Here is a 26,441-nt window from a genome sequence, read left to right on the forward strand (position 1 = left end):
GAACACGGTGCTGCTCCTCGTCTTCCTGATCCCTCGATTCCCAGAGTCACAGAGATCCATCCCTCAACCCTCCGGACTCGGGAGCCGAAGGGGCGGGACTTGGCCTGGGATTGGCTATTGTTGTCCGACCCCCTTCACTGCTGTCCATTCACGCTCGCTGGCTGGCGCCTGCGCAGTGGGCCGGCTGTGGGGGGCGGGAAGCTCCTAGGGGCAGTAGAGCCCATGTCGGCCCTAAGGCGCTCGGGCTATGGCCCCAGTGATGGTTCGTCTTATGGCCGCTACTACGGGCCTGGGGGTGGAGATGTGCCGGTGCACCCACCTCCACCCTTATATCCTCCTCGTCCTGAACCTCCCCAGCCTCCCATTTCCTGGCGGGTGCGCGGGGGCGGCCCGGCGGAGACCACCTGGCCGGGAGAAGGTGGAGGAGGCGATGGCTACTATCCCTCTGGAGGCACCTGGACGGAGCCGGGTCGAGCTGGGGGAAGCCACCAGGTAAGCTTTGTGCCATTTGTCCTAGGGGTTCCTTTGGGGGTGAGGGCCGTGGAGATAGATATACCTCCAGAGTTCGTCATGGATCGGGTTTCATATTTGTTTACCTTTTGGGGAAGTATGTAGCGATAAGAGACTGGGATATGCTCGTGTTTTCTTTGCCCCTCCTTTTCCACTTCGATCATAATAAATGTGTATTACCATTAAAAAGGGGAAAAAGATCCTGCGCTGACTTGCTAAGCTAAATAGAGGATGCGGGATGTCTCGCCTGGGAGCGATGCGGGGCTGAAGTGACCCAGCTCTGCTGGTCGAGCTCGCAATTTATCCTGCGTGGCTGTCAGGCCGGCTCCCGCGCAGGGAGGTGGCTGCAGCCCCCGCCGCCTGCCAGCGGCCCCTCCCGCGCGGGGAGGGATCTGGGCATTTAGCCTTTGCCCGGAATGCTCTGCCCAGGATTGAATCACGAATAATCGGTGTTGGAAAACACTTGCGTGTGCGTGTGTGTGTGTGTGTGTGGGGGGGGGGGGGTATGTTATTTAATCTTCACGGCAGCTGCAACATAAATGTTATTGCACACAGCATCCCTATTTTACGATTAAAGAACGGTTGGCTCTCAGAAGTCAACTCGTTTGCTCAGTATAATCGGACCTATGCCATTTTATTTCTTGTGTTTCTGCCAGAAAGCTACAGTACTTATGCTATGTTAATGCAGTATTCGTCCTAGACTCGAATTCTCATCATATGGTGTGGGACACATCTCTCCTTTCGTTTAGGAATTATAACATCCTCATTGTTGGAAGATGTGACAGTGAAATTCCCATACATTGCTGATGGGGATGTAAAATGGTTCAGTGCTTTGGAAAATGGTCTGGCAGTTGCTCCAAATGTTAAGCGTAGAGCTAGCATATTACTCAGCAAGTCTGCTCTTAGAGACATATCCAAGAGAACTGAAAACATATGTCCACATAAAAACTTGTACACGTATATTCAAATTCCAAGTAGCCAAAAAGTGGAAATAATTCAAATGCCTATCAACTGATGAATAGATAAAATATGGAATATTCATACAATGGAATTATTTAGCCATAGAAAGGAAAGAAGTACTGATACATAACATCCTGCAACATGGATGAACCTGGAAAACCTCCTGCTACATGAACGAAGCCAGTTGGAAAGATCACATATTTTATGTTGCATTTATGTGAAATGTCCAGATAGGCAAATCTATAAAGATAGGAAGCTTAGTGGTTGCCAGAGTCTGGGGGACTGGGGACATTGGGGGTGGTAGATAAAGGGTATGGTTTCTTTTGGGGGGATGATGAAAATATTCTGGAATTAGATTGTGATGATGATTGCACAACTTTGACTATACTAAAAACCATTGAGGCCAGGCCGGTGTTGCTCGCAGCGGTTACAGCGCTGGCCCGCTCCCAAAGGTTAGAGGGTTCGATTCTCCCTCAAGAACACATACCTGCGTTGCAGGTTCAGTCCTCGGCCTGGTGCAGGTGCATGTGCATACGGGAGACTACCAGTCAATGTATCTCTCTCACATCTATGTTTTCTTTTTTTTTTTTTTTTTAAACCTGCTTGCTATACTTTCAAGCAAGCAGGTTGCGTTTGTTTTGAGTTATTTTGTTTGTTTTTTATTTTTAATATATTTTATTGATTTTTTACAGAGAGGAAGGGAGAGAGATAGAGAGTTAGAAACATCTATGAGAGAGAAACATCGATCAGCTGCCTCCTGCACATCTCCTACTGGGGATGTGCCCGCAACCCAGGTACATGCCCTTGACCGGAATCGAACCTGGGACCTTTCAGTCCGCAAGCCGACGCTCTATCCACTGAGCCAAACCGGTTTTGGCCACATCTATGTTTTCTCTCCCTCTCTGTCTCTCCCTCTCTCCTCCTCCCTCCCTTTTATTCTTTAAAAATCAATGGAAAAAAATCCTTGGGTGAATATTAACCAAAATAAATAAGTAAATAAAATAAAACACCATTGGATTGTGTTTTAACGGGTGGGTTTTACCTGGTCTTGCTTGACAAAGTCACATATGACAAGCTCTGTAAGGAAGTTCTTAACTACGAGCTTATAACCCCAGCTGTGGTCTCTGAGAGGCTGAAGATTCGCGGCTCCTTGGCCAGGGCAGCCCTTCAGGAGCTCCTTAGTAAAGGACTTATTAAACTAGTCTCAAACACAGAGCTCAAGTGATTTAACAGAAACACCCCAGCTGCTGGAGAAGATGCATGAACAACAGATCTGACCAGCTGTACATTTTGAAAAATAAACATTTATTAAATTAAAAAAAAGAAGGGTGGGTTTTATAGTATGTTATATCTTAAAAATTGTGTGAGAAAAAAACATGTAGTAGTGAAAGGTTAATTGTGAAGAAGGGTCTGTATTTGCTCTGTCTAAATCTGGAATAAGTAGCCTGTGAGACTTTAATCCCATGGTAGAGTGATGAAACGCTCAGCCTATAAATAGGCAAACTAGATGGAAGATCAATTGAAGGGAAAGAGGAGAGGAGAAGTCTTTTTTTCTCTTTAATATATTTTTATTGATTTCAGAGAAGAAGGGAGAGAGTGATAGAAAGAAAAATCAATGATGAGAGAGAATCATTGATTGGCTGCCTCCTGCACGCCCCACACTGGGGATTGAGCCCACAACCCGGGCATGTGCCCTGCCTAGGAGTCGAACCGTGACCTCCTGGTTCATAGGTCAGCCACTGAGCCACGCCAGCTGGGTGAGAGAAGTCTTAAACTGAAGACTTCTATGTGGGCTTGTTGTATTACCAAAACAAAAGTGTGTTAGATGCTCAATAAGTACTTGTTAATTGAAAAAAATTTTTAGAAAGTGTGTTTTCAGAGTAAGGTTACAGAAGTTAAGATTTTTAATACTGCAGAGGCAGTTGTAAGCCATGGTTGGAGCATAGGCGTGCACACAGGGTGGGTGAAGGTGCTGGAGTACTTGAATGTAAAGCTGGAATGTGTAATGGTCATTTGTAAACCATTTCAAGAGCTTATCTTTCTGGTTGATGTTCATGAAACTTGAAAAGTATAGGATTGTAATTTATGCAGCAATAGAAAATTAATGCAAAAGATATGCATGCTGTCATGGATGTTGCAAATGATTCTTTCCAAATTCCTTATTTGTCTTTTAACTTTATTTTGGTTTGGACATATAAGTTTTACATTTACCTATAATCAAATATGTTAAACAAACAAACAAAAGGTATTAGGGGCCCTTTAAAACCTTATTACTCGCCTGGCCAGTGTGGCTCGATGGTGGTTGAGCGTTGACCACAGTTCGACTCCTGGTCAGGGCACATGCCCAGATTGTGGGCTCCATCCCTAGTTGGGGCGGGCGTTCAGGAAGCAGCTGATCAATGATTCTTTCTCATCATTGATGTTTCTATCTTTCTCTCCTCTCCCTTCGTCTCTGAAATAAAAATATTAAAAACCCACAAAAAAACCTTATTACTAAAAAAATTAAAAAAACGTGGTCCTTGGACCAGAGGCTTCAGTATTGCTTGGAGGTTGCTGGAAATGCAGAATCTCCTGCTCTAGATTTACTGCTGCAGTTTAGTAAGATACGCAGGTGATTTGTATGCACACTCATGTTTGAGAAGCATTACTCCGTGGAATTGAATATAGTAGTGAGATGATGTTGCACTAAACTACTACAAAGACCTGACTCTACCTTTACATATTTAAATATAGCTATACTTAGAGCTCTGTGGTTTGCTCCCTGAGCTAGTAGCATCTGCATTACCTAGGAGCTTGTTGGAAATGCTGTATCTCAGGCCCTGCCCCAGATGCACTGAATCAGAATGTGCATTTTACCAAGATCCCTAGATGATTTACATATTCTCCCAGAACAAGTCATCCAGAGAGAGTTTGTGAAAGCTGGAAGGCACAGATGAGATTACAACCTAATCTCAGAAGTGATATACCATCATATTGGTCATAGAGATCAACCCTGGCACAATGTGGGAAGCAAGTTCACAAGGGTATGAATACCAGGAGGCAGGGATCATGGGGGAGCTGCTTTGGAGGAGGATTATAATGGCAAGGAATGGAGAGACAGAGAGCTCAGTTAGGCTCCCAAAGTAGACCAGGAGAGAGGAACTTAAATGAATTTGAAACAATGTCTGAATGTGGTCAGGTTTTGTTTTTTTCCAACATTGTATTGTAAAAATTTTCAAACACACAGAAAAGTTGAAAGAATTATACAGGGAATACCTATATATCTAACACCTAGATTCTATAAATAGCATTTATTATATTTGCTTTATCACATCTATTTTATTTTTTTAAAATATATTTTATTGATTTTTTACAGAGAGGAAGGGAGAGGGATAGAGAGAAACATCGATGAGAGAGAAACATCGATCAGCTGCCTCCTGCACACTCCCCACTGGGTATGTGCCTGCAACCAAGGTACATGCCCTTGACCGGAATCGAACCTGGGACCCTTGAGTCAGCAGACCGACGCTCTATCCACTGAGCCAAACCGGTCAGGGCATCTATCTTATTTTTTGGATTCATTTCAAAACAAGTTGCATGGATTTGAAAGACATTTTCCAAGGTATGTATCAACTGGTAGTGAGAGATGCAGGAGAAAGAGAAGGTGATTCTGAGGTTTTAGTATTTCATAGGAATAAAGGTTTCATAGGAATAAAAACGAAGAGGAAAAGGTTTTTATGGAAAGATATGGCTTAGTTTTGTACCAAAAGAACTAGTGATTGGTTCATAGAGGAGCTTAAAAAATATGAAATGTAAAGACTTGGTAAGGGTTTATGTACTGCCTTTCTTTCATTTCTGCTGGAAACCAATTAGTCACAGTAGTTAGTCATGAACCAAGCTCTGGATGCAATGTATGCAGTTGATTAAAGAGAAGTTTGTGATTTTCTGTTCTTATTTTTTTTATGTCGAATTTTAGAGTTTTTGTGGCATCCAGTATTTGTTGTATGTGGTAACAAAACAATAGATGTGGAGCTTAGGAGGGAGAATGGGGGCTGGAGATAGTGATTTGAGAGAGTCATCAAATATAAGCATAACTGAATTACCAAACTGAATAGTGTTGCCAGGGGAGATCTTTGAGAATCTAGAATAGGTGACAGCAAAAGAGGATCCAAAAGAATACAGTGAGAGAGAACCCTCCAAAAGGTAGTAGGAAAATCAGGAAAGTCATACAATGCAAACTAAGCAAGGACACAATTATTTTGCAGACAAGTGATGTGAGAATTGAAAAGAAACTGGTGGATTTGGCAGTAAAAAGATGTTGATTTTCATGGTGGGAGTTTAATATAGTATTAAAGTAATCAATGGGAGGTTTGGATAAGGAGATAGTGTAGACTAGTATACTTCCAGAGTTTGTTATTAAGTGAGAAAGAAAGTGGTCACTTGACTGGGAAGCAGGATAGAGGGAAGAATTTTTAGGATTAGGTGGCTCAAGTGTGTTTGGAAGCAGAGGAGAGTAACCTAGTAGATTGGGTGAGAAGATGCAACCAAAAGGATGGAATATGGTTGGGGGTGAGGAAAAGTTGAGAAACTTCTTCGTGAGCCAGAGGAGATGATAGAGTAAGTTTGGAGTTGGAGAGAGGGACATTGAGGGATTTACAGCCCTTGGCATCCTTTCTTAGTGAAGATGGAGGGAGAGACACTTAGCATGTTAGCCTTTTATATAGATAGATAGAAAGATAGATAGATAGATGTTTCTCTCCCTCTCTCTCTCTCTCTCTCTCTCTCTCTCTCTCCCTCCCTCCCTCCCTCCCTCCCTCTCTGAAGTCAATATACCGCTAAGGATATCCATTAAGGAAACTGTTTGAGTTACTTGGATTAAGTATTTTGTAAGTCTTTTTAAAATATATAGTTTTTGAATTCTTACTGATATTTCCAACTCAAATTAACTATTAAAAATGTAAAATTTTATTATTCTTATATCTCTTATCTCCTATTGTAAAAATACTGATTTTCAACCACACAGCATAGTCATTCATTTGCAATTATAGTACCCACACAACAGTATCAAAAATACTAACAATGTTGTTAATTATTCAGATGATGACTGAAGAAACTTCAAGTTTTTTGTTTTGTTTTTGGTACTCTATAAAGTTTGCATATCCCAATAGGGATGTTGGTCAAATTACTATGCTTTATGTCCACTTGAAATAGTTTCTCTTTGTGAGGTGGTTCTTTCAATTCAATACTGAGTAGTTTTTGCTTTCTTTTAGGGATTTAAAAACATTTCATTATTTTTTTATAGTTATGTAAAATATTTACAGTTGATATAAAGTTAAATGTTGAAAACTGTATATTTAAGGAAAGTCTACTTTCAATCCCTGACCCACAGTTTTGTTTTTTAACTTTTTATTATAGAAACTTTCAAACAAATATAAAAGAAAGAGACTATAATAAAAATCCCAGATATCCATCACTCATCTTCAGTAATTATCAGTTATGTTAATCTTGTTTATTTATAAATAAACTAGAGGCCTGGTGCACAAAAATTTGTGCACTGGCGGCGTGGGGGGTGTCCCTCAGCCCCACTTGTGCCCTCTCACAGTCTGGGACCCCTTGGGAGATAACGACCTGCTGGCTTAGGCCCGCTTCCGGGTGGCAGAGGGCAGGCCCAATCCCTAGGTGCCTGCCCCGGAGCCCCTGGTCGGGCTCAGAGCAGGACCGATTGGGGAGTTGGGGCACCTCCCCCTGTCATGCACAGAGCAGGGCGGATCGGGAGGTTGCAATGCCACCCCCAGTCATGCTCAGGGTAGGGCCGATTGGGGGGTTGGGGCGCCACCCCCGTCACACTCAAGGCAGGGCCAATGGGGAGGTTGTGGCGCCACCCCCTGTCACGCATAGAGCAGGGCAGATCGGGGTTATGGCGCCACCCCTGTCACATACAGAGCCGGCCGATCAGGGGGTTGCGGCGCTGCCCCCTGTCACACACAGAGCAGGGCCCATCAGGGGGGTTGGGGCTTTGTACCCTGTCACACACAGAGCAGGGCCGACCAGGGGGTTGGGGAGCTCCCCCCTGTCACGCACAGAGCAGGGCCGATCAGGGGGTTGGGGCGCTGCCCCCTGTCACGCACAGAGCAGGGTCAATCAGGGGGTTGGGAAGCTCCCCCCCGTCACGCACAGAGTAGGGCCGATAGGGGAGTTGGGGCACCGCTCCCTGTCACACACAGAGCAGGGCGGATCAGGGGGTTGGGGCACTCCCCCCTGTCACACTCAGGGCAGGGCCAATGGGGAGGTTGCGGCTCCACCCTGTCACACACAGAGCAGGGCCCATGGGGGGGTTAGGGCGCCGCACCCTGTCACACACAGAGCAGGGCCGATCAGGGGGTTGGGGAGCTCCCCTTTATCAGGCACAGAGCAGGGCCGATCAGGGGGTTGGGGCACCTTCCCCTGTCACGAACAGAGCAGGGTGGATAGGGAGGTTGTGGCCCCACTCCCTGTCACACACAGAGCTGCAGGGCGATCAGGGGGTTTGGGCGCTGCCCCCTGTCACGCTGCTCCAGGGGCCAGGAGGCCTCATGGCTCCACTGATCCCAGTGCCGGGAGTCCTCGCTGCTCTGCTGATCCCGGTGCCGGGAGGCCTCGTGGCTCCGCTGATCCCGGGTTTGGGAGGCCTTGTGGCTCCGCTGATCCCGGTGCTGGGAGGCATATTACCCTTTTACTATATAGGATAGAGGCCTGGTGCATGGGTGGGGGCCGGCTGGTTTGCCCTGAAGGGTGTCCCGGATCAGGGTGGGGGTCCCGCTGGGTGCCTGGCCAGCCTGGGTGAGGGGATGATGGCTGTTTGCAGCTGGTCACACCCCCTTTGGGGTGGGGTTCCCCACTGGGGTGCCTGGCCAGTCTGGGTGAGGGGCTGAGGGCCGTTTTCAGGCTGGCAGGCAACTGAAGCTCCCAGCCTCTCCTTTTTTTCTTTTTCTTTTATTTTTTTTTTATTCTGGGATTTATTTACCTTCTATGGTCGTCACTGGAACTGAGAGCCGGCTTTAGCTCTGAGGCTCAGCTCCAGCTCCGAGACCTTGGCTGCTGAAAGCAGGTATCTTGGTTTATTTGGATTCTATAATTGAAACATTGTTGCCATCACTGCCGCTCTAAGCTCTGAGGCCAAAGCTGGCTGAAAGCAGGATTCTGGAGCTTGTTTAGTTCCTTTAATTGCAACAGTGTTTCTTAGACTGCAGCTCAGAGCCCAGCAGTGGCAGGCGGGGAACCTTGGCTTCCTCCATCACTGGAGCAAACAAGCCTCCTGTTCGCCTCAGCTGCCTGGCTGCCGGCCGCTGTCTTGGTTGGCAGTTAATTTGCATATCACCCTGATTAGCCAATGGGAAGGGTAGCGAAGTTATGGTTAATTACCATGTTTGTCTATTATTAGATAGGATATAAATAAATCTCTTACCATTGTTAGTTATGGTAGTTTAAAAATATTACAATATTTGTTTAGGGTAGTCCTGAGGACAGGTTTGTATTCTATTGGAAGTAATCTGCTCTACAAGGAGAAATAGATGATTTGTGAAAGAATAGGATAATTGCAGGAGTAAGTATTAGGAAGAAGTTATGTGGTCCAGAACAGTGTGGAAGAATTGGCCTTTAGTAGGGCCAAGGACACTTCATTCATGCTTTTAAACATTTTTTTAAATCTTGCTGTTTTTCTATATTATGTAAAACGAGATGTTACTTGCCCAGTTTGTACTAGGTGTACTAGTTAATAATATGGATTTTTTTCAATAGATGGAGTTACACATATGTTGATGTATATGCGATTTGATATGTATGCTATTTTGTTGTATTGACAGCAAGCTTTAAAACTTCATATGTCAAATTTGCTGAAGGTGTTAACATCATAGATATTTTTACGCTTAAAAATGTTGAATTTCGTGCCAAAAAGAAGAGCATTTGTGGGAACTTTTAATTCATTACTTTATTTTGAAGAAAAGTGCTGCTGAAAGTTACCGTACACTTCGGGAAGCTTATGATGAACATGCTCCATCTCAAGATACTTGGGAACGCTGGGTTAAACGCTTTTTAAAGGTGATGATTTCGATGTGAAAGACAAAGAAAGTTCAGGTCAATTTAAAATGTTTGAAGACCAACAATTACAAGCATTATTGGATGAAGATGTGTGTCAAACTCAAAAACAACTTGCAGAAAGATTAAACGTTGCTCAGTAAACAATTTCTGATCTTTTACAAGCAATGGGAAAGATTTTAAAGGAAGGAAAATGGGTGCCACATCAACTGAACGAAAGACAAATGGAAAACCGAAAAGTCATCAGTAAAATGTTGCTTCAATGGCATGAAAGAAAGTCTTTTTTGCATCGAATTGTGACTGGCGATGAAAAGTGGATTTATTTTGAGAATCCCAAACGCACAAAATCATGGGTTGATCCAGGTCAACCATCAACATCGACTGCAAGGCCAAATCACTTCGGAAAGAAGACAATGCTTTGGTGGGATCAGGAGAGGGTGTGGTGTATTATGGGCTTCGAAAACCAGGTGAAACCATTAATTCTGATCGCTACTGGCAACAAATAATCAATTTGAACCACGCTCTGATCGTGAAACAATCAGAATGGGCCAGAAGACACAGCAAAGTGATTTTGCTTCATGATAATGCACCATCACACACTTCAAAACCAGTTAAAGACACTTTAAAAGGTCTTGCCTGGGAAGTATTAACCTACCTGCTGTATTCACCAGACCTTGCTCCTTCAGATTACCACTTGTTCCAATCGATGGCACATGCACTTTCTGAGCAGCACTTCAAAACGTATGAAGAAGATGAAAATTGGGTCTCTGAATGGTTTGCCTCAAAACAAGAAAAGTTCTATTGGGACGGTATCCACAAATTGCCTGAAAGATGGGGGACATGTGTAGCTAGCAATGGACATTACTTTGAATAAAGCACTTTTGATGTTTCTCTTGAAATTATCGTGTTTTCTTTGATTACAAAATCTGTCATTATTAACCGGTACACCTGGTATACTGTCATATAGAATAATTACAAACTTTAGGAACAGTTTTATGAAACCAACTAGAGGCCCGGTGCACAAAAATTTGTGCACTTGGGGGGGGTCCCTCAGCCCAGCCTGTGCCCTCTCGCAGTCTGGGACCCCTCGGGAGATAACGACCTGCTGGCTTAGGCCTGCTCCCGGTTGGCAGAGGGCAGGCCCAATCCCTAGGTGCAGTCCCTGGTCGGGCTCAGAGCAGGGCAGATTGGGAGGTTGTGATGCCACCCTCAGTCACGCTCAGGGTAGGGCCGATTGGGGGGTTGGGGCACCGTCCCCTGTCACACTCAAGGCAGGGTCAATGGGGAGGTTGCGGCGCCACCCCCTGTCACGCACAGAGCAGGGCCAATCGGGGTTGGGGCGCTGCCACTCTCACACTCAGGGCAGGGCCGATGGGGAGGTTATGGCTCTACCCCATCACACACAGAGCAGGGCCCGTGGGGGGGCGTTGGGGAGCTCTCCCCTATCAGGCACAGAGCAGGGCTGCTCAGGGGGTTGGGGCCCCACCCCCTGTCACACACAGAGCCGCAGGGTGATCAGGGGGTTTGGGCGCTGATCCCAGTGCCGGGAGGCATATTACCCTTTTACTATATAGGGTAGAGGCCTGGTGCATGGGTGGGGCCGGCTGGTTTGCCCTGAAAGGTGTCCTGGATCAGGGTGGGGGTCCCCACTGGGGTGCCTGGCCAGTCTGGCTGAGAGGCTGAGGGCTGTTTTCAGTCTGGGAGTGACTGAAGTTCCCAACTGCTCCTTTCTTTCTTTCTTTTTTTTTTTTTTATTCTGGGCCAGCTTTACCTTGAGGCTTGGCTCCAGCTCTTAGGCCTCCGCGGCTGAAAGTAGGTTTCTGGCCTTTGCTTACAATGTTGCGAATCTGCTGGCTGAAGTCCGGCGGTATTTGTTACAATGTTTCTTAAACTGCCCGCTCAGAGGCCTGCAGCCTCAGGCGGGGAACGTTGGTTTCCTCCAACGATCCTCCGTCACTGAGGCAAGCAAGCCTCATGTTAGTTTCAAGCTGCCTGGCTGCCGGCCGCCATCTTGGCTGACAGTTAATTTGCATATCTTGCTGATTAGCCAATGAAAAGGGTAGCGGTCGTACGCCAATTACCATGTTTCTCTTTTATTAGTGTAGATAAGTATTGTAATTAAGCTCAGATGGTGAAAATTAAACTCTCAGTGATCACACTGCCAGTTCACTTCTTTGTGAAACCATATTCACAGTTTTTTGGGAAAATTCAAAGATTCTGTTTAAGCTTAAAACTATACTTAAACTACAAAGTTCAAAGCACAATAACAGCTTATAGGGTAAGAAATGTATATATTAAACCAGACTTTGAAAAGTTTTGAGTTGATCTTGTCTCATCAGAGTTATTGGCTTATTGCAAATAATTACATTAACTTTTTGAGTTGGACTTAAAAGCTGTAGAGTTTAATGTCATAGCTAGATTTTCTCCTAGGAGAAAATTACCAAATTGTTCTATATTAATTCCTGATATGAAGTTAGTTACAGGTTACCAGCACAAAGCTGGGCCATAGCAGAGTGTAGAGCAGTGATGGTGAGCCTATGACACGCGTGTCAGAGGTGACATGAGAACTCATTTTTTTGGTTGATTTTTCTTTGTTAAATGGCATTTAAATATATAAAATAAATATAAAAAATATAAATCTTTGTTTTACTGTGGTTGCAAATATCAAAAAATTTCTATATGTGACACGGCACCAGAGTTAAGTTAGGGTTTTTCAAAATGCTGACACGCTGAGCTCAAAAGGTTCGCCATCACTGGTGTAGAAGAATGTGAAAAAACTAGAGTAGCCAGGCAAAGAAATTGAGTATTAAAGTTTTATGTATTTGAAGTACTAAAAGTTTAATAAAGTAAATTTGAGGTAAAGTTTAGTAGTAATACTTTCAAGTTCCAAAGTTATTGAAATAAGTAAATACTACTCAACAATGGCAAAGAACTATAATTTGCTGCATTAATTAAATTTTAGTATTGATGGAGTTAGTGATTGGCGAGGGATAAAGGAATCTAATTTTTCTGGTTTTGCTAATCATCTTGACATAGTAAAATTCCTTTATATATCATTTGGTCTGGTAGTATTGGCATAATGCATAAGAACAGGCTTTTACTAGACAGTCAATATTGTTTTGTTCTAGGGCATGGGTGCGAAACATCCAGCCCATGGGCCATATTGTTTGGTCTGGCCCTGCCAAGGCATTAGGGTTGAGTTAATTAAATGTTTGACCAAATGTAGCAGGCTAATTTTTAAGTTGATAATTTTGTACAGCCCATGAATGATGTTATAAATATCCGAATGGCTCTTGGCAGAAAAAAGATTTCCCACCCCTGTCCTAGGGTATGTGATTTATCATATATATCTGCATCAATTTAATAATAATTGATTTTATAGAAGGGTTCTAGTGCTTTTCCTTCTTTTTTGAAACTTATATCTGTCTCTCTCAACTTCTCAGAATAATGTAAGAATGTTAGTAAAAGTGCATTTATTTTCCACTTTCTTTTGTTTTTTGTTTTAGGAGCAGCCACCATATCCTAGCTACAATTCCAACTACTGGAACTCTGCCAGACCTAGGGCTCCTTACCCAACAAGTACATATCCTGTAAGACCAGAAATGCAAGGCCAGGTATGGTCTAAAATTGACAGAGTTTCTGAATATTTTCTTAATGAACTGATTTATTTTCAGGAACTATGGAGATTTCATAGTAATGATGTGTGGGGTTTGTTATTTAATATATCTAATCATCTTAGTATTTTTAGCTTAAAGATAAATATCTAGACAAATATTACCTATAACAAAGATAGCTTAAGGCATAATAGTTTATTTCTCAGGATCTGGAAACAAAATGTACTTATTTTTTTAAATTTAACCTTTTTTAGAAATATAATTGGCATATATAACATTATATTAGTTTGAGGTATATAACAATGATTAAATATTTGTATATATTGCAAAATGATAGGTCTAGTTAACATTCATTACCATATATAATTACAAATTTTACTTTTTTGTGATGAAACATTTTAAGGCTTATTCTTTTAGCAACTTTGAAATATATGGTACAGTATTAACTATGGTCACCATGCTGTACAGTACATCTTCATAATTTTTTTTTTAAATATATTTTATTGATTTTTCACAGAGAGGAAGGGAGAGAGATAGAAAGTTAGAAACATCGATGAGAGAGAAACATCGATCAGCTGCCTCCTGCACATCTCCCACTGGGGATGTGCCCGCAACCCAGGCACATGCCCTCGACCGGAACCGAACCCGGGACCCTTCAGTCCGCAGGCCGACGCTCTATCCACTGAGCCAAACCGGCCTCGGCAATTTATTTATTTATATTTTTTTATTTATTTATTTATTTTTTTTTTAAAATATATTTTATTGAGTTTTTACAGTGAGGAAAGGAGAGAGATAGAGAGTTAGAAACATCGATGAGAGAGAAACATCGATCAGCTGCCTCCTGCACATTTTCCACTGGGGATGTGCCCGCAACCAAGGTACATGCCCTTGACCGGAATCGAACCTGGGACCCTTCAGTCCGCAGGCCAACGCTCTATCCACTGAGCCAAACCGGTTTTGGCGGCAATTTATTTTTTTTATACCTGGAAGTTCGTACCTTTTGACTGCCTTCATTTATTCCTGCTGCCCCTTTCTCTCATCCTCGAAACCACCAGTCTGTTCTCTGTATCTTTGAGTTGGGCTGTTTGTGTTTAGTTTAGATTCCACATATAAGTGAGATAATATGATATTTGTCTTTGTCTGTCTGGCTTATTTCACTTAGCATAATGCCCTCAAGGTCCATCCATGTAGTTCCAATTGTCAAGATTTTCTTCTATTTTTATGGATGAATAATATTCCATTATATACATATACCACATTTTCTTTATCTGTTGATTCATTTATGAACATTTTGGTTGTTTCCACGTCTTGGCTATTAATAACTAGAGGCCTGGTGCACGGGATTTGTGCACTGGTGGGGGTGTGTGGCCTGTGGGGATCCACCTGCTGTGGGAGCAGCCGCTCATCCTGGTCAGCGGAGTGGCACTCCCACTGTGGGAGCTCATTGACCACCAAGGGGCAGCTCCTGCATTGAGCATCTGCCCCCTGCTGGTCAGGGGCTGTCATAGCAACTGGTCGAGCAGTTGTTCACGGTTCGGTCACTTGGCTTTTATTATATAGAACTAGAGGTCCAGTGCACAAAAATTTGTGCACTGGCGGGGTGGGGGGTGTCCCTCAGCCCCACTTGTGCCCTCTCACAGTCTGGGACCCCTTGGGAGATAACAACCTGCTGGCTTAGGCCCACTCCCGGGTGGCAGAGGGCAGGCCCAATCCCTAGGTGCCTGCCCTGCAGCTCCTGGTCGGGCTCAGAGCAGGGCCGATTGGGGAGTTGGGGCGCCGCCCCCTGTCATGCACAGAGCAGGGTGGATTGGGATGTTGGGATGCCACCCTCAGTGACGCTCAGGGTAGGACCGATTGGGGGGTTGGGGTGCCGCCCCCTGTCACACTTAGGGCAGGGCCATTGGGGAGGTTGCGGCTCCACCCCATCACACACAGAGTAGGGCCCATGGGGGGGTTGGGGTGCCGCACCCTGTCACACACAGAGCAGGGCCGATCAGGGGGTTGGGGAGCTCCCCCCTATCAGGCACAGAGCAGGGCTGATCAGGGGATTGGGGCGCCTTCCCCTTTCACGAACAGAGCAGAGCGGATAGGGATGTTGTGGCCCCGTGCCCTTTCACACACAGAGCCACAGGGCAATCAGGGGGTTTGGGCGCTGCCCCCTGTCACGCTGCTCCAGGGGCCAGGAGGCCTCGTGGCTCTGCTGATCCCAGTGCCGGGAGTCCTCGCTGCTCCGCTGATCCCGGTGCTGGGAGGCCTTGCCACTCCGCTGATCCCGGTGCTGGGAGGCCTCGCTGCTCTGCTGATCCCGGTGCTGGGAGGCCTCTTGGCTTCGCTGATCTCGGGTTTAGGAGGCCTCGCAGCTCCGCTGATCCCGGTGCTGGGAGGCATATTACCCTTTTACTATACAGGATAGAGGCCTGGTGCACGGGTGGGGGCCAGCTGGTTTGCCCTAAAGGGTGTCCTGGATCAGGGTTGGGGTCCCGCTTGGGTGCCTGGCAGCCTGGATGAGGGGATGATGGCTGTTTGCAGCTGGTGGCACCCCCTTCAGGGTGGGGTTCCCCACTGGGGTGCCTGGCCAGTCTGGGTGAGGGGCTGAGGGCCGTTTTCAGGCTGGCGGGTGACTGAAGCTCCCAGCTTCTCCTTTTTTCCTTTTTTTTTTAATTCTGGGATTTATTTACCTTCTATGACTGTCACTGGAGCTGAGAGCCAGATTTAGCTCAGACCTTGGCTGCTGAAAGCAGGTTTCTGAACTTTGTTTACCTTCTGTATTTGAAACTTTGTTGCGACTCCAACTCTGAGATCCCCGCTGACTGAAAGCAGGTTTCTGGGGTTTTGTTTAGCTTCTATATTTGTAACAATGTTTCTTAGAGAGCAGCTCAGAGCCCAGCAACGGCAGGTGGGGAATGTTGGCTTCCTCCGTCACTGGAGCAAGCAATCCTCCTGTTCGTGTCAGTTGCCTGGCTGTCGGCTGCCATCTTGTTTGGCAGTTAATTTGCATATTTCCCTGATTAGCCAATGGGAAGGGTAGTGAAGTTACAGCTAATTACCATGTTTCTCTTTTATTAGATATGATACTTTACTGAACATGGGGGTACAGATACCTTTTTGAATTAATGTTTTGTATTCTTTGGATATATTTCTAGATATGGCATTGTTGGGTCACGTGGTAGTTCTATTTTTAACTTTTTGAGGAACTTTATACTGGTTTCCATAGTGGCTGCACCAATTTATAATCCCACCAGCAGTGCAAAAAGGTTCCCTTTTCTCTACATCCATACTAACACTTGTTTCTTGCCTCTTTTGATATTAGGCATTCTAATAGGTGTGGTGTGCTCATTGTGGTTTTGATTTACATTTCCCCGATGATTAGTGATATTAAGACTCTTTCATGTACCTGCTGGCCATCTATACGTCTTCCTTAAAAAAAATGTCTGTTCAGATCTTCTGCCATCTTAAGCTGATTATTTTTGCTATTGACTTGTATGAGGTCTTTATATATTTTGTATATTAATTCCTTATCAGAAATAGAATTTGCAAACATTTTCTCCCATTCAGTAGGAGAAATGTGCTTTCATTTTGTCATGGTTTTTTCTTTGCTGTGCAGAAGCTTTTTAGTTTGATATTTGTCCCACTTATTTATGTTTGCTTCTGTTGCTTTGCCTTTGGAGTAAGAACATTTGACTTCTGCCCAGACATAGCTTAGTGGTTGAGCATTGACCTATGCACCAGGAGGTCATGGTTTGATTCCCAGTCAGGGCACATGCCTGGGTTGCAGGCTCAATCATGCAGGAGGCAGCCAATCAATGATTCTCTCTCATCATTGATGTTTCTATCTCTCTCTCCCTCTCCCTCTCCCTTCCTCTCTGAAATCAATAAAAAAATATTTAAGAAGAAGAAAATTTGACTTCTTTTATTTTAAATATTTCAAGCATATTGAAAGCAAACAGAAAAAAAATGTACATTTTTAAATCCAGCTCCTTTGTCAGTTTTTAAGTTTGCCACATTTGTTTCAGATTTTTTTAAAAAAATAAAACAGCCCTGACTGGTTTGGCTCAATGGATAGAGCGTTGGCCTGCAGACGGAAAGCTCCCAGGTTCGATTCTGGTTAAGGGCATGTACCTTGGTTGTGGGCACATCCCCGGTAGGAGGTGTGTGGGAGGCAGCTGATCGATGTTTCTCTCTCATCGATGTTTCTAACTCTCTATCCTTCTTCCTTCCTCTCTGTAAAAAATCAATAAAATATATTTAAAAAAAAAAGTAAAACAAATACAATGGAGCCCCATATAACATTTCTTTCTATTTTTGAAGTTATATTTATTATATTATACATGTGTTTATGCTTTTACTGTTTGTATATGTATTTATATAGTATTATTTAATGTCTTAAAACTTGATCTGAGTGGTTTTACCCTAGCATTCTCTCCTTCCTCTTTTTACTCAACATGGTTTTTTACTTTTCTGTATGAGATAAGGATTTCTCTGGGGTAATCTGAAAATTTAATTCTGCGGAGAACCTTAATTTACATGAACTCTGATCTGGATCTAAAATTCAAATTATTTGAAAGCTGTTTACATGCAGTCATTTTGATGCAAATACATTGTTATTAAATACTAGAGGCCTGGTGCACAACATTCGTGCACTGGGTGGGGAGGGGGGTTGTTCCTGCACCCTCTCACAGTCCAGGACCCCTCCAGGGATGTCTGCCTGCTGCAGAGGTGGGAGAGGCTCCCACCACTGCTGCTGCACTTGCTAGCCGTGAGCCTGGCTTCTGGCTGAGCAGCGCTCCTCTTGTGGGAGTGCACTGACCACCAGGGGGCAACTCCTGCGTTGAGCATCTTCTGCCCCCTGCTGGTCAGTGCACGTCATAGCGACCAGTCATTCCACTGTTCAGCGATTTGCATATTAGCCTTTTATTATATAGGATAGCCAAATTACTTTTTTCAGAGATGATTCTACCAATGAGGAAATGTTTAAAAAGTTAGTCACCCATAATCTGGCCACTCTAATAAAGCAATAATTGTCACATCTCTGTATTTCCTTCTGTTTTTTTCTATCTAGATACCATATTTTACATGCAAATAATATTTTAAAAATATGATTGTAGTACAGTGTGGCCTTGACTTAGGAGTTTAATTCGTTCCGTGACAGAGCTCGTAACTCAGATTACTCGTATGTCAAATCACTGTGACGTTCGCTGCGCCAACTAGCGGTGGGGTATCTGAAGCTGGCTCATATGTAACCCGAATTTTAGCTTGCAACTCAAAGCAAAAAATCAGCCGAGAGACAGCTCATATCTCGAAAAAACTCGTTAGTCGGGACACTCGTAAGTCAAGGCCCCATTGTATATTCAATTTTACAGTGGCTGCACTTAAGTAGCTTTCAAAGAATTTGAATTTTAGATCCAGGTAAGAATTCATGTAAAATAATGTTCTCTGCAGAATTAAAATTTTGATCACTGTAAACTATCGTATACTAATAAAAGACAAACATGCAAATTGACCATATTTTTGCTACACCTTAAGCCACGCCCACCAGCCAATCAGAGCAACTATATGCAAATTAACCCAACCAAGATGGCGGCTGGCAGCCATGGAGCTGGAGCGAGCAGGAGCCTTGCTTGCTCCTGTGATGAAGGAAGCCAAGGTTTCCCGCCTGCCGCGGCCTGGCTCTGAGCTCCACTGAAAGCAACAAAGTTTCAATTATAGAAGGTAAACAAACCCCAGATATCTGCTTTCAGCCAGCGGTGGCCACGGAGCTGGAGTGAGCAGGAGTGGGTTGCCCCTGGCGATGGAGGAAGCCAAGCTTTCCTCAGGCCTCCACTAAAGGCAAAGTTTAAAGTTTCAATTATGGAAGGTAAATAAATCCCAGAATAAAAAAAAAAAAAAGGAGAGGCTGGGAGCTTATGTAGCTAGGGTGCTTGGCCAGCCTGAAAACAGCCCTCAGCCCCTCACCCAGACTGGCCAGGCACCCCAGTGGGGACCCCCCCACCCTAAAAGGGGTGTGGCCAGCCTGAAAACAGCCATTAGCCCCTCACCCAGGCTGGCCAAACCTCTATGGGTTGAGGGTCCCCACTCGGGTGGACATCCTCTGAGGGGTCCCACATTGCAAGAGGGCATAGACTGGGCTGAGGGACCCCCGAGTGCACAAATTTTTGTGCACCGGGCCTCTAGTACTAATATAATTCTGATGGGTTTCAAATAGTTGGATACTATATTCAATTCTGTTCTAATTTATTAGTGATATGTAGGCTGAAATAATAGCAGCAAGTTTTTTTATGGGGCTGAATAATTCACCTGAAAAACCACATTATGTTCCTTTTTTCCCCTCATTAATTTGTTGATGTAATCAATTCTTTAAGATTGATTTTGAGCCAGAATAATTAAAGTTAGAGCAAGGTTTGCATATTTATTTAGGGGAAATATAAAAGCAATCTTTTTAAAAATAATAATCAAGTATATGTGAACTTTAAGATAAGGTTGATCCGAGATAGTGGAATGCAAAATAAAGATAACAATGATGTTACTACTTATCTATCACAAACTTCCATTTTTCTAATGTGTCATCATTCCTGTGACTGAAATTGAGAAGCAGGCATTGTTATTGCTTAGTGCTACATGCTTGTGGTTTGGCCACCTACCCTTTCAGGTGAACAGTTCAGTTGTTCTTAGTACATTCACAGGTTGTGCAACTATAATCACTGTCAAATTCCAGAACATTTTCATCACCCCAAATAGAAACTATATACCTGTCACCCCATTTCTCCCACCTCCTAGCTCCTGGCAACCTCGAATCTACTTTTTAATCTCCCTGAGTTTGTCTATTCTGAACATTTCATGTAAACAGAATCATGTGACTGGTATCTTGTGACTGGCTTCTTTCACTTAGTATAATGTTCTTTCATGTTGTGTTATGTCATTTCTTTTCTATGGCTAAATAGTAATATCCATTCTGTGGTTATACCATATTTATTTTACCTATTTATTGGTTAATAGAAATTTGAGTTTTTCTACTTTTTGTCTGTTTTGAGTCATGCTGCTATAAACATTTGGGTACCAGTTTTTATATGGACATATGTTTTCCATTCTCTTGCTTGGGTAGGTACCTAGGAGTGGAAATGGTGGGTAATATGTTAACTCTGTATAACAGTTTGAGGAACTGACAAACTGTTTTCCAAAGCAACAGCATCAACTCACATCCCCAGCAGCAATGAATGAGGGTTTCAGTTTTTCCATATTCTTGCCAACACTTGCTATTTTCCTTTTTTTTTTTTTAAACTAATATATCTAGTGGGCATGAAGTGGTATCTCATTGTGGTTTTAATTTGCAGATTCCTGATGACTAATGATGTTGAAGGTATTTTCATGTGCTTATTATTAGCCATTCATGTATCTTATTTGGAGAACTATTCAGATCCTTTGTCCATTTTTATAATGGATTTTTGAAAATTGTTGACTTGTAAGAGTTCTTTATGTATTCTAGATAAAAGTCTCTTACGAAATATATGACTTACAAATATTTTCTCCCATTCTGTGGATGTCATTCACTCTTTTTTTAAAAAATGTATTTTTTATTGATTTCAGTGAAAGAGGAGGGGAAGGGGGGAGGGAGGGAAGGAGGGAGAGAGGGAGAGAGATATATATAGAGAGAGAGGAGAGAGAGAGAGAGAGAGAACGATCAATGAGGGAAACATGGATGGGCTTCCTCTTGCACACCCCCTACTGGGGATTGCAACACAGGCATGTGCCCTGTCCCGGAATTGAACCAGTGATCTCTTGGTGCATGGGATGACGCTCAACCAACTGGGCCAGGGCTTTTCAGTCTCTTGATAGTGTCCTTTGAAGCACAAATGTTTTTAATTTTGATGTTTTTTATTTTGAAGTCTAATTTATCTTTTCTTTCCTTTGTTGCTTTTGCTTTTGGTGCTCTATCTAAGAAACCATCACTGAAGCCAAGGTCACAGATTTGCTCCTATGTTTTCTTTAAAGAGCTTTAAAAAAAAATAGTTTTAGCTTTTATATTTAGGGGGCTGTGATCCATTTTTAGTTAATTTCTGTATATGGTGTGAAGTAGGGTCCAACTTCATTCCTTTCCACATGCCTATCCAAATATTTTAGTACCATCTGTTGAAAAGACTAGTTTTTCCTCATTGAAATATCTTGGTACCTTTGTTGAAAATCAACTGACCATATATATGATTTTATGGCAATACCAGATTGTTTTGAATACTATAGTTCTGTAGTAAAATTTGAAATCAGTAAGTATGAGTCCTCCAACTTTCTTTTTCAAGATTGTCTTGGCTGTTCTGGGTCCCTTGCAATTCCATATGAATTTTAGGATCACCTTTCAATTTCAGCACAAAAGGTACCTAGGATTTTCGTTGGGATTGCATATAGATCAAATTGAGGAGTGGCATGCATTACTTTTACAGTTAATGTGAGAGAAAGACATCACTCTTTTAAGTATGAGTTACAATTTTTCTTAGCAATGTTAATTTTTATGATTTCATCAATTGATCTTATTGGTAAAGATTGTTCTTAGAACATGGCATTTTCCCCTCTTAAGGGAAGGAATTTATTACATGTGTATATTACATATGTTTAAGAAAGAGTCACTTATTATTTGTAATGATTTTTTGAAAGCAACAGTAGTGACCCAAAGGTATCTAGACATCTACCCGAATGGGGTATCACATGTATTTTTCTGATGAAACATCATGGGGGAATTACAGTTTATCTTCTGACCAAAACAGACTCCTGTAGTGGTATGTAGATATGACTAGTTTCTTTTTTAAAAAAATTAAATGGTGTCACTCATTTGCCTTCTCGCTGCCACTTCATGTTAGTCTTGCCACATGATCGTTCTTCTATTTGGTAGGTTTTATATATCTTAAAAATTCTAATTCAGAAATAGTTTTAATAAACTAAGAATGCATAATTACATGTATTTGTTTTCTGAGAATGTGGAATTTATATCCATTTCTTTAAAAGCTATTAATGTTGCTAAGGCTTCTTCTCAATGCACCCGTTGATTAGCCTGCTTCACTTGCAGGTGCAGTTTATGTACTGTGCAGCTATTGGGGCAATCTTTGATATATAGCTTTCCTCATTTTTCAGAGCTTCGTTCTTCAGCTAATAGTAAGGATTGGTAAGAGGAGCATGTAGGGCGATTCATGGAGCAGGGTGTGAGCAGCACTGAAGTACACCAACTCATACAGAGGCAGAAGATATTGTGTCACCAGACTGTTGATGAAGTTCGTGAGGTATTCTCTGAGTTCTTTAAACTAAGATTACTTCTTATTTTCTCTAATAACTCCTTCATTTCCATCAAGGACTTCTGGAAGTGAAAGAAGCCTTGCCTTGATTTTCTTCCTCTTTGGCTTCTGTTTCAGAGCTCTGAAACTGGGCCAGGAACTTCTTTATTTTCTTTGCTGTGCTGCCAGACTACTTTTCAGAAGACTTAAAAACTTTGAAACATTTCTGAAATATGATCACCTCATCTTTAACCAACATCTTTAGCAACTGACTCCATGTTTTTTTTGTACACATGCACATTGTAGGTCAGTGATCTACCAACAAGGGGATACTTGGGAAAAGGTATGAACTCATGAAGACATCTAAAAAACAGGAAGTAATTTGTATGACAAACATGCAGTTTTCTAGTGATGATGTGGATTGTTTAAAAATCCTCTTATTGAGCCCTGACCAGTGTGGCTCAGTTGGTTAGAGCATTGTCCTGTGCACCAAAAGGTGGAGGGTTTGGTTCTGATCAGGGCACAAACCCAGGTTGCGGTTCCATCACAGTCAGTATGGGTGTGGGAGGCAACAATAGATGTCTCTCTCTCTCTCCCTCTTCTCCCCTTTCCTCTGTCTAAAAATCAGTTTTTTTTAAAAGAAGTAAAATCCTCTCATTGATTATTAATTCAGCCTGATTTTCTAAAGCTTCTTTTCCTTGTACCTTCTAAAGCAGAGGTGGGAAACCTTTTTTCCTGCCAAAGGGCCATTTGGATATTTAGAACATCATTCGCAGGCCATACAAAATTATCAACTTAAAAATTAGCCTGCTATATGTGGTCAAACATTTAATTAACTCACCCCTAATGCCTTGGCAGGGCCAGACCAAATGATTTCTCAGGGCCCTGCAGGAGAGGATGAAAGACGTTGGGTGTTTTCACATTGATTTTCTGATAAAGGAGATATTCTCTTGGCTTCTGAGAGATTACACCATAGAACACAGAGTGCCTGGGGATAGAAATGATCTAACAAAGAACTGAGGTCCTTTTATAACATTCTGAATTGAGAAATCATGATACAAAAAGGCATTGTATCACTTTTTCATTTAATTTAAAGGGGAGTTAGGTTGTAAAATACTATGTTATTAAGTACTGTGGTGAGGCACTCCTGTGAGACAAAAATTGTAGAGGTGGTGCATGAGGAAGCAACTGGGAGGTGATAATTGATTTGACAATTCCAAAAATGAGTATTAGTAGAAATTCAAGTTGATGTTGACTGTTGATAACTGTGAAATCTTGGAATATTTTGTGGTGAAGCCTTCCGTGTTTTTCAATATAAACAAAACAGGAGGAGTTGTGGTGCTGCTAGAGGAATGTTTTATTATTACTTATGTTTGCTGTTTGATATTCATTTATCAGATGGAAAGGGAATTCATTGAACAGTATCGTTTTTTGGGTGAGAGACCTGACCACTTTTCTCTTCTTTAGATTCTACATCCATACAAAAATTCATTAACTGTGAAATCACCTTTTGGTAGAAATATATCATACTAGATAATCTTTAACTTGCAATGTAATGCCATATTTTCACTTTTGAATGCTAAGTCATGTCTAGCTATATGTTCATCTAGAACAGGGGTGGGCAAACTTTTTGACTCGAGGGCCACAATGGGTTCTTAAACTGGACCGGAGGGCCGGAACAAAAGCATGGATGGAGTGTTTGTGTGAACTAATATAAATTCAAAGTAAACATCATTACATAAAAGGGTACGGTCTTTTTTTTTTTTAGTTTTATTCATTTCAAACGGGCTGGATCCGGCCCCCGGGCCGTAGTTTGCCCACGGCTGATCTAGAACTAGAGTAGCAGTGGGAATTTCTCTGAGTTTAAAAAGTTCCAGTCTCTTGACTTCCTCCGGAATCCAGATTGAGTATCTATCTATATAAAAGCCTAAGTGACTGAATGGCCGAACGACCATTTGGCCGGTCTCTATGACATGCACTGACCACCAAGGAGCAGATGCTCAACACAGGAGCTGCCCCCTGGTGGTCAGTGCATTCTCACAGTGGGAGTGCCGCTCAGCTGACTGAGGGGCACCAGATGCTGGCAAAAGCAACTGTGGCAGAGTGAATCTCTCCCACCTCCACGACAGTGCACTACTGAGCGGTGGCGGCGGCAGGTGCAGCAGGGCCGGGATGAGCCGGAGCGGGGCCAGGATGAGTGGGATTGGTGCCAGCCTGGGCTCCTTTCCAGTTGCCTGATTCCCGCAGGCCAGGCTGAGCGACCCCACCTGCCAGAGGGTTCCCACTTACTCTGCAGACACCCTTTGAGTCCCAGCGCCGCCCCAGGTGCGGCCGGCCAGGGAGGGACCATGGGAGGTAGGCTCCAGGGCGTGTCTGGCCTGTCTCCCAGTCCCGCCTGCCAGCCACCTTCTAATTAATTTCCTTTCAATGTTCATGAATCTGTGCACTGGGCCTCTAGTTTTACAGAAATTTAGTGACTGTCAAAGATTTTAATTCTTCATCAGTTTCAGATTTCATCTCTTTACATATCAGCTGACATGTTTCACATCACAGCTTGCTGTCACCAGATACAAGTTTCCTCTTCATTAAAATAGTGTACAGTAGGTCCTCGGGTTACATCGGAGATCCGTTCCTATGGCGTGACGTAACGCGATTTTTGCTGTAAGTCGGAACCCACCTACATAAGCACCTACGTCACTCACATGGAACACATACACAGCAGTAATGAAGTCAAACAGTAAAAAAAATTTAAAAGAAAGATAACAATTCCTGACCTTTACTTGTGGTAAATAAATAATAACAAACATAAAGCACATATGTACATACGTCGAAATGACGGAACTTTTTATTTTTAATAAATAAATGGGAGATGGTGACGTAACCACGAAACGATGTCCGACGTAACCCGAGGACTGTCTGTACTTGGAAGAGGGTCACCTGTGGACTGAAGGGTCCTGGGTTTGAGTCTGGTCAAGGGCAGTTACCTTGGTTGCAGGCATGATCCCAGGGTGGAGACAACCAATCCGTGTGTCTCTCTCAGATTGATGTTTCTCCCCCTCCCTCCCACTCTCTAAAAATCAATGGAAAAATATCGTTGGGTAAGGATTACCAAAAAAAACCCAATACTCTACTCAGAAACCAATGAAGAAGCTGTGGTTCTAGCAACCCTCTAGATCAGCCGTGGGCAAACTACGGCCTGCGGGCCGGATCTGGCCCGTTTGAAATGAATAAAACTAAAAAAAAAAAAAGACCATACCCTTTTATGTAATGATGTTTACTTTGAATTTATATTAGTTCACAGAAACACTCCATCCATGCTTTTGTTCTGGCCCTCCGGTCCAGTTTAAGAACCCATTGTGGCCCTTGAGTCAAAAAGTTTGCCCACCCCTGCTCTAGATTCTAGACACACTTGGGATTTAATGACATTTTTAATTACATAAAAATTTTTTTACTATAAAGAGTGCAACTTTATTATTAATAATTTGGAAAATAAAGAAAGGGAAGCAAAAATACTCTTAATTATATTATCCTAATGAGGGAAAGCAGAGTTTGCCACCCCAAAATAGTCCTTTTGGGATATCGATTACTTTAAGCTGGTTATTTTTAAGAAACAAAAGATTCATAAAAAAACCTTTGTCAGGACAAAATGGCTGCCCATGACTCAGCACTAAACTCGCTGCCACTTCTCCTGGATCCCCCTCTCTCCCCAGATTCCACAATTCTGCACCTTCTCCCACACTCCAGCCACGGGTACCGAATGGCCCAAGAAGCATTAGTAGAAATATACTTCCATCAAGATTGACAGTCTCAGGAGAAACCAAGATGGTGGCATGGGTAAGCACCGGAGAGTGCTGCCTCGTACAACCACTTCAAAAATACAACTAAAAGACGGAATGGACATCACCCAGAACCACAGGAAGGCTGGCTGAGTGGTAATTCCACAACTAGAAGGAAAGAGAAAAGCATACCGAGACTCAGAGGAGGCGCAATGTGGAAGTGAAATACTAAGGTGCGGAGGTGTGCTCGGAGCAGGCTGGCGGCTGAGGGCGCGGTT

General features: G+C 43.1%; 1 protein-coding gene and 1 long non-coding RNA gene across 3 annotated transcripts in view; both read left to right on the plus strand.

Annotated features, from left to right (window-relative positions):
* The first annotated feature begins 75 nt into the window (after positions 1–75).
* BAG4 (BAG cochaperone 4) overlaps positions 76–26,441 on the plus strand; it is a 37,881-nt gene continuing 11,515 nt past the window's right edge. Inside the window, exons 1-2 of one of the 2 annotated variants that reach the window (XM_036297442.1) lie at positions 76–492; positions 13,029–13,136. In XM_036297442.1, coding sequence (XP_036153335.1) covers positions 223–492; positions 13,029–13,136 — 378 coding nt within the window. In that variant the 5' untranslated portion in view covers positions 76–222. The remainder of the gene's footprint in view (positions 493–13,028; positions 13,137–26,441) is intronic. The other variant, XM_036297443.1, reaches the window with a different exon arrangement.
* Positions 22,280–26,361, plus strand: LOC118649917. The gene is made up of 3 exons (XR_004965799.1): positions 22,280–22,396; positions 22,694–22,730; positions 26,098–26,361. It is a non-coding gene; the product is annotated as an uncharacterized LOC118649917 (long non-coding RNA).

This window comes from Myotis myotis, unplaced genomic scaffold (genome assembly GCF_014108235.1).
Source record: "Myotis myotis isolate mMyoMyo1 unplaced genomic scaffold, mMyoMyo1.p scaffold_m19_p_3, whole genome shotgun sequence".
Lineage (NCBI taxonomy): Eukaryota > Metazoa > Chordata > Mammalia > Chiroptera > Vespertilionidae > Myotis > Myotis myotis.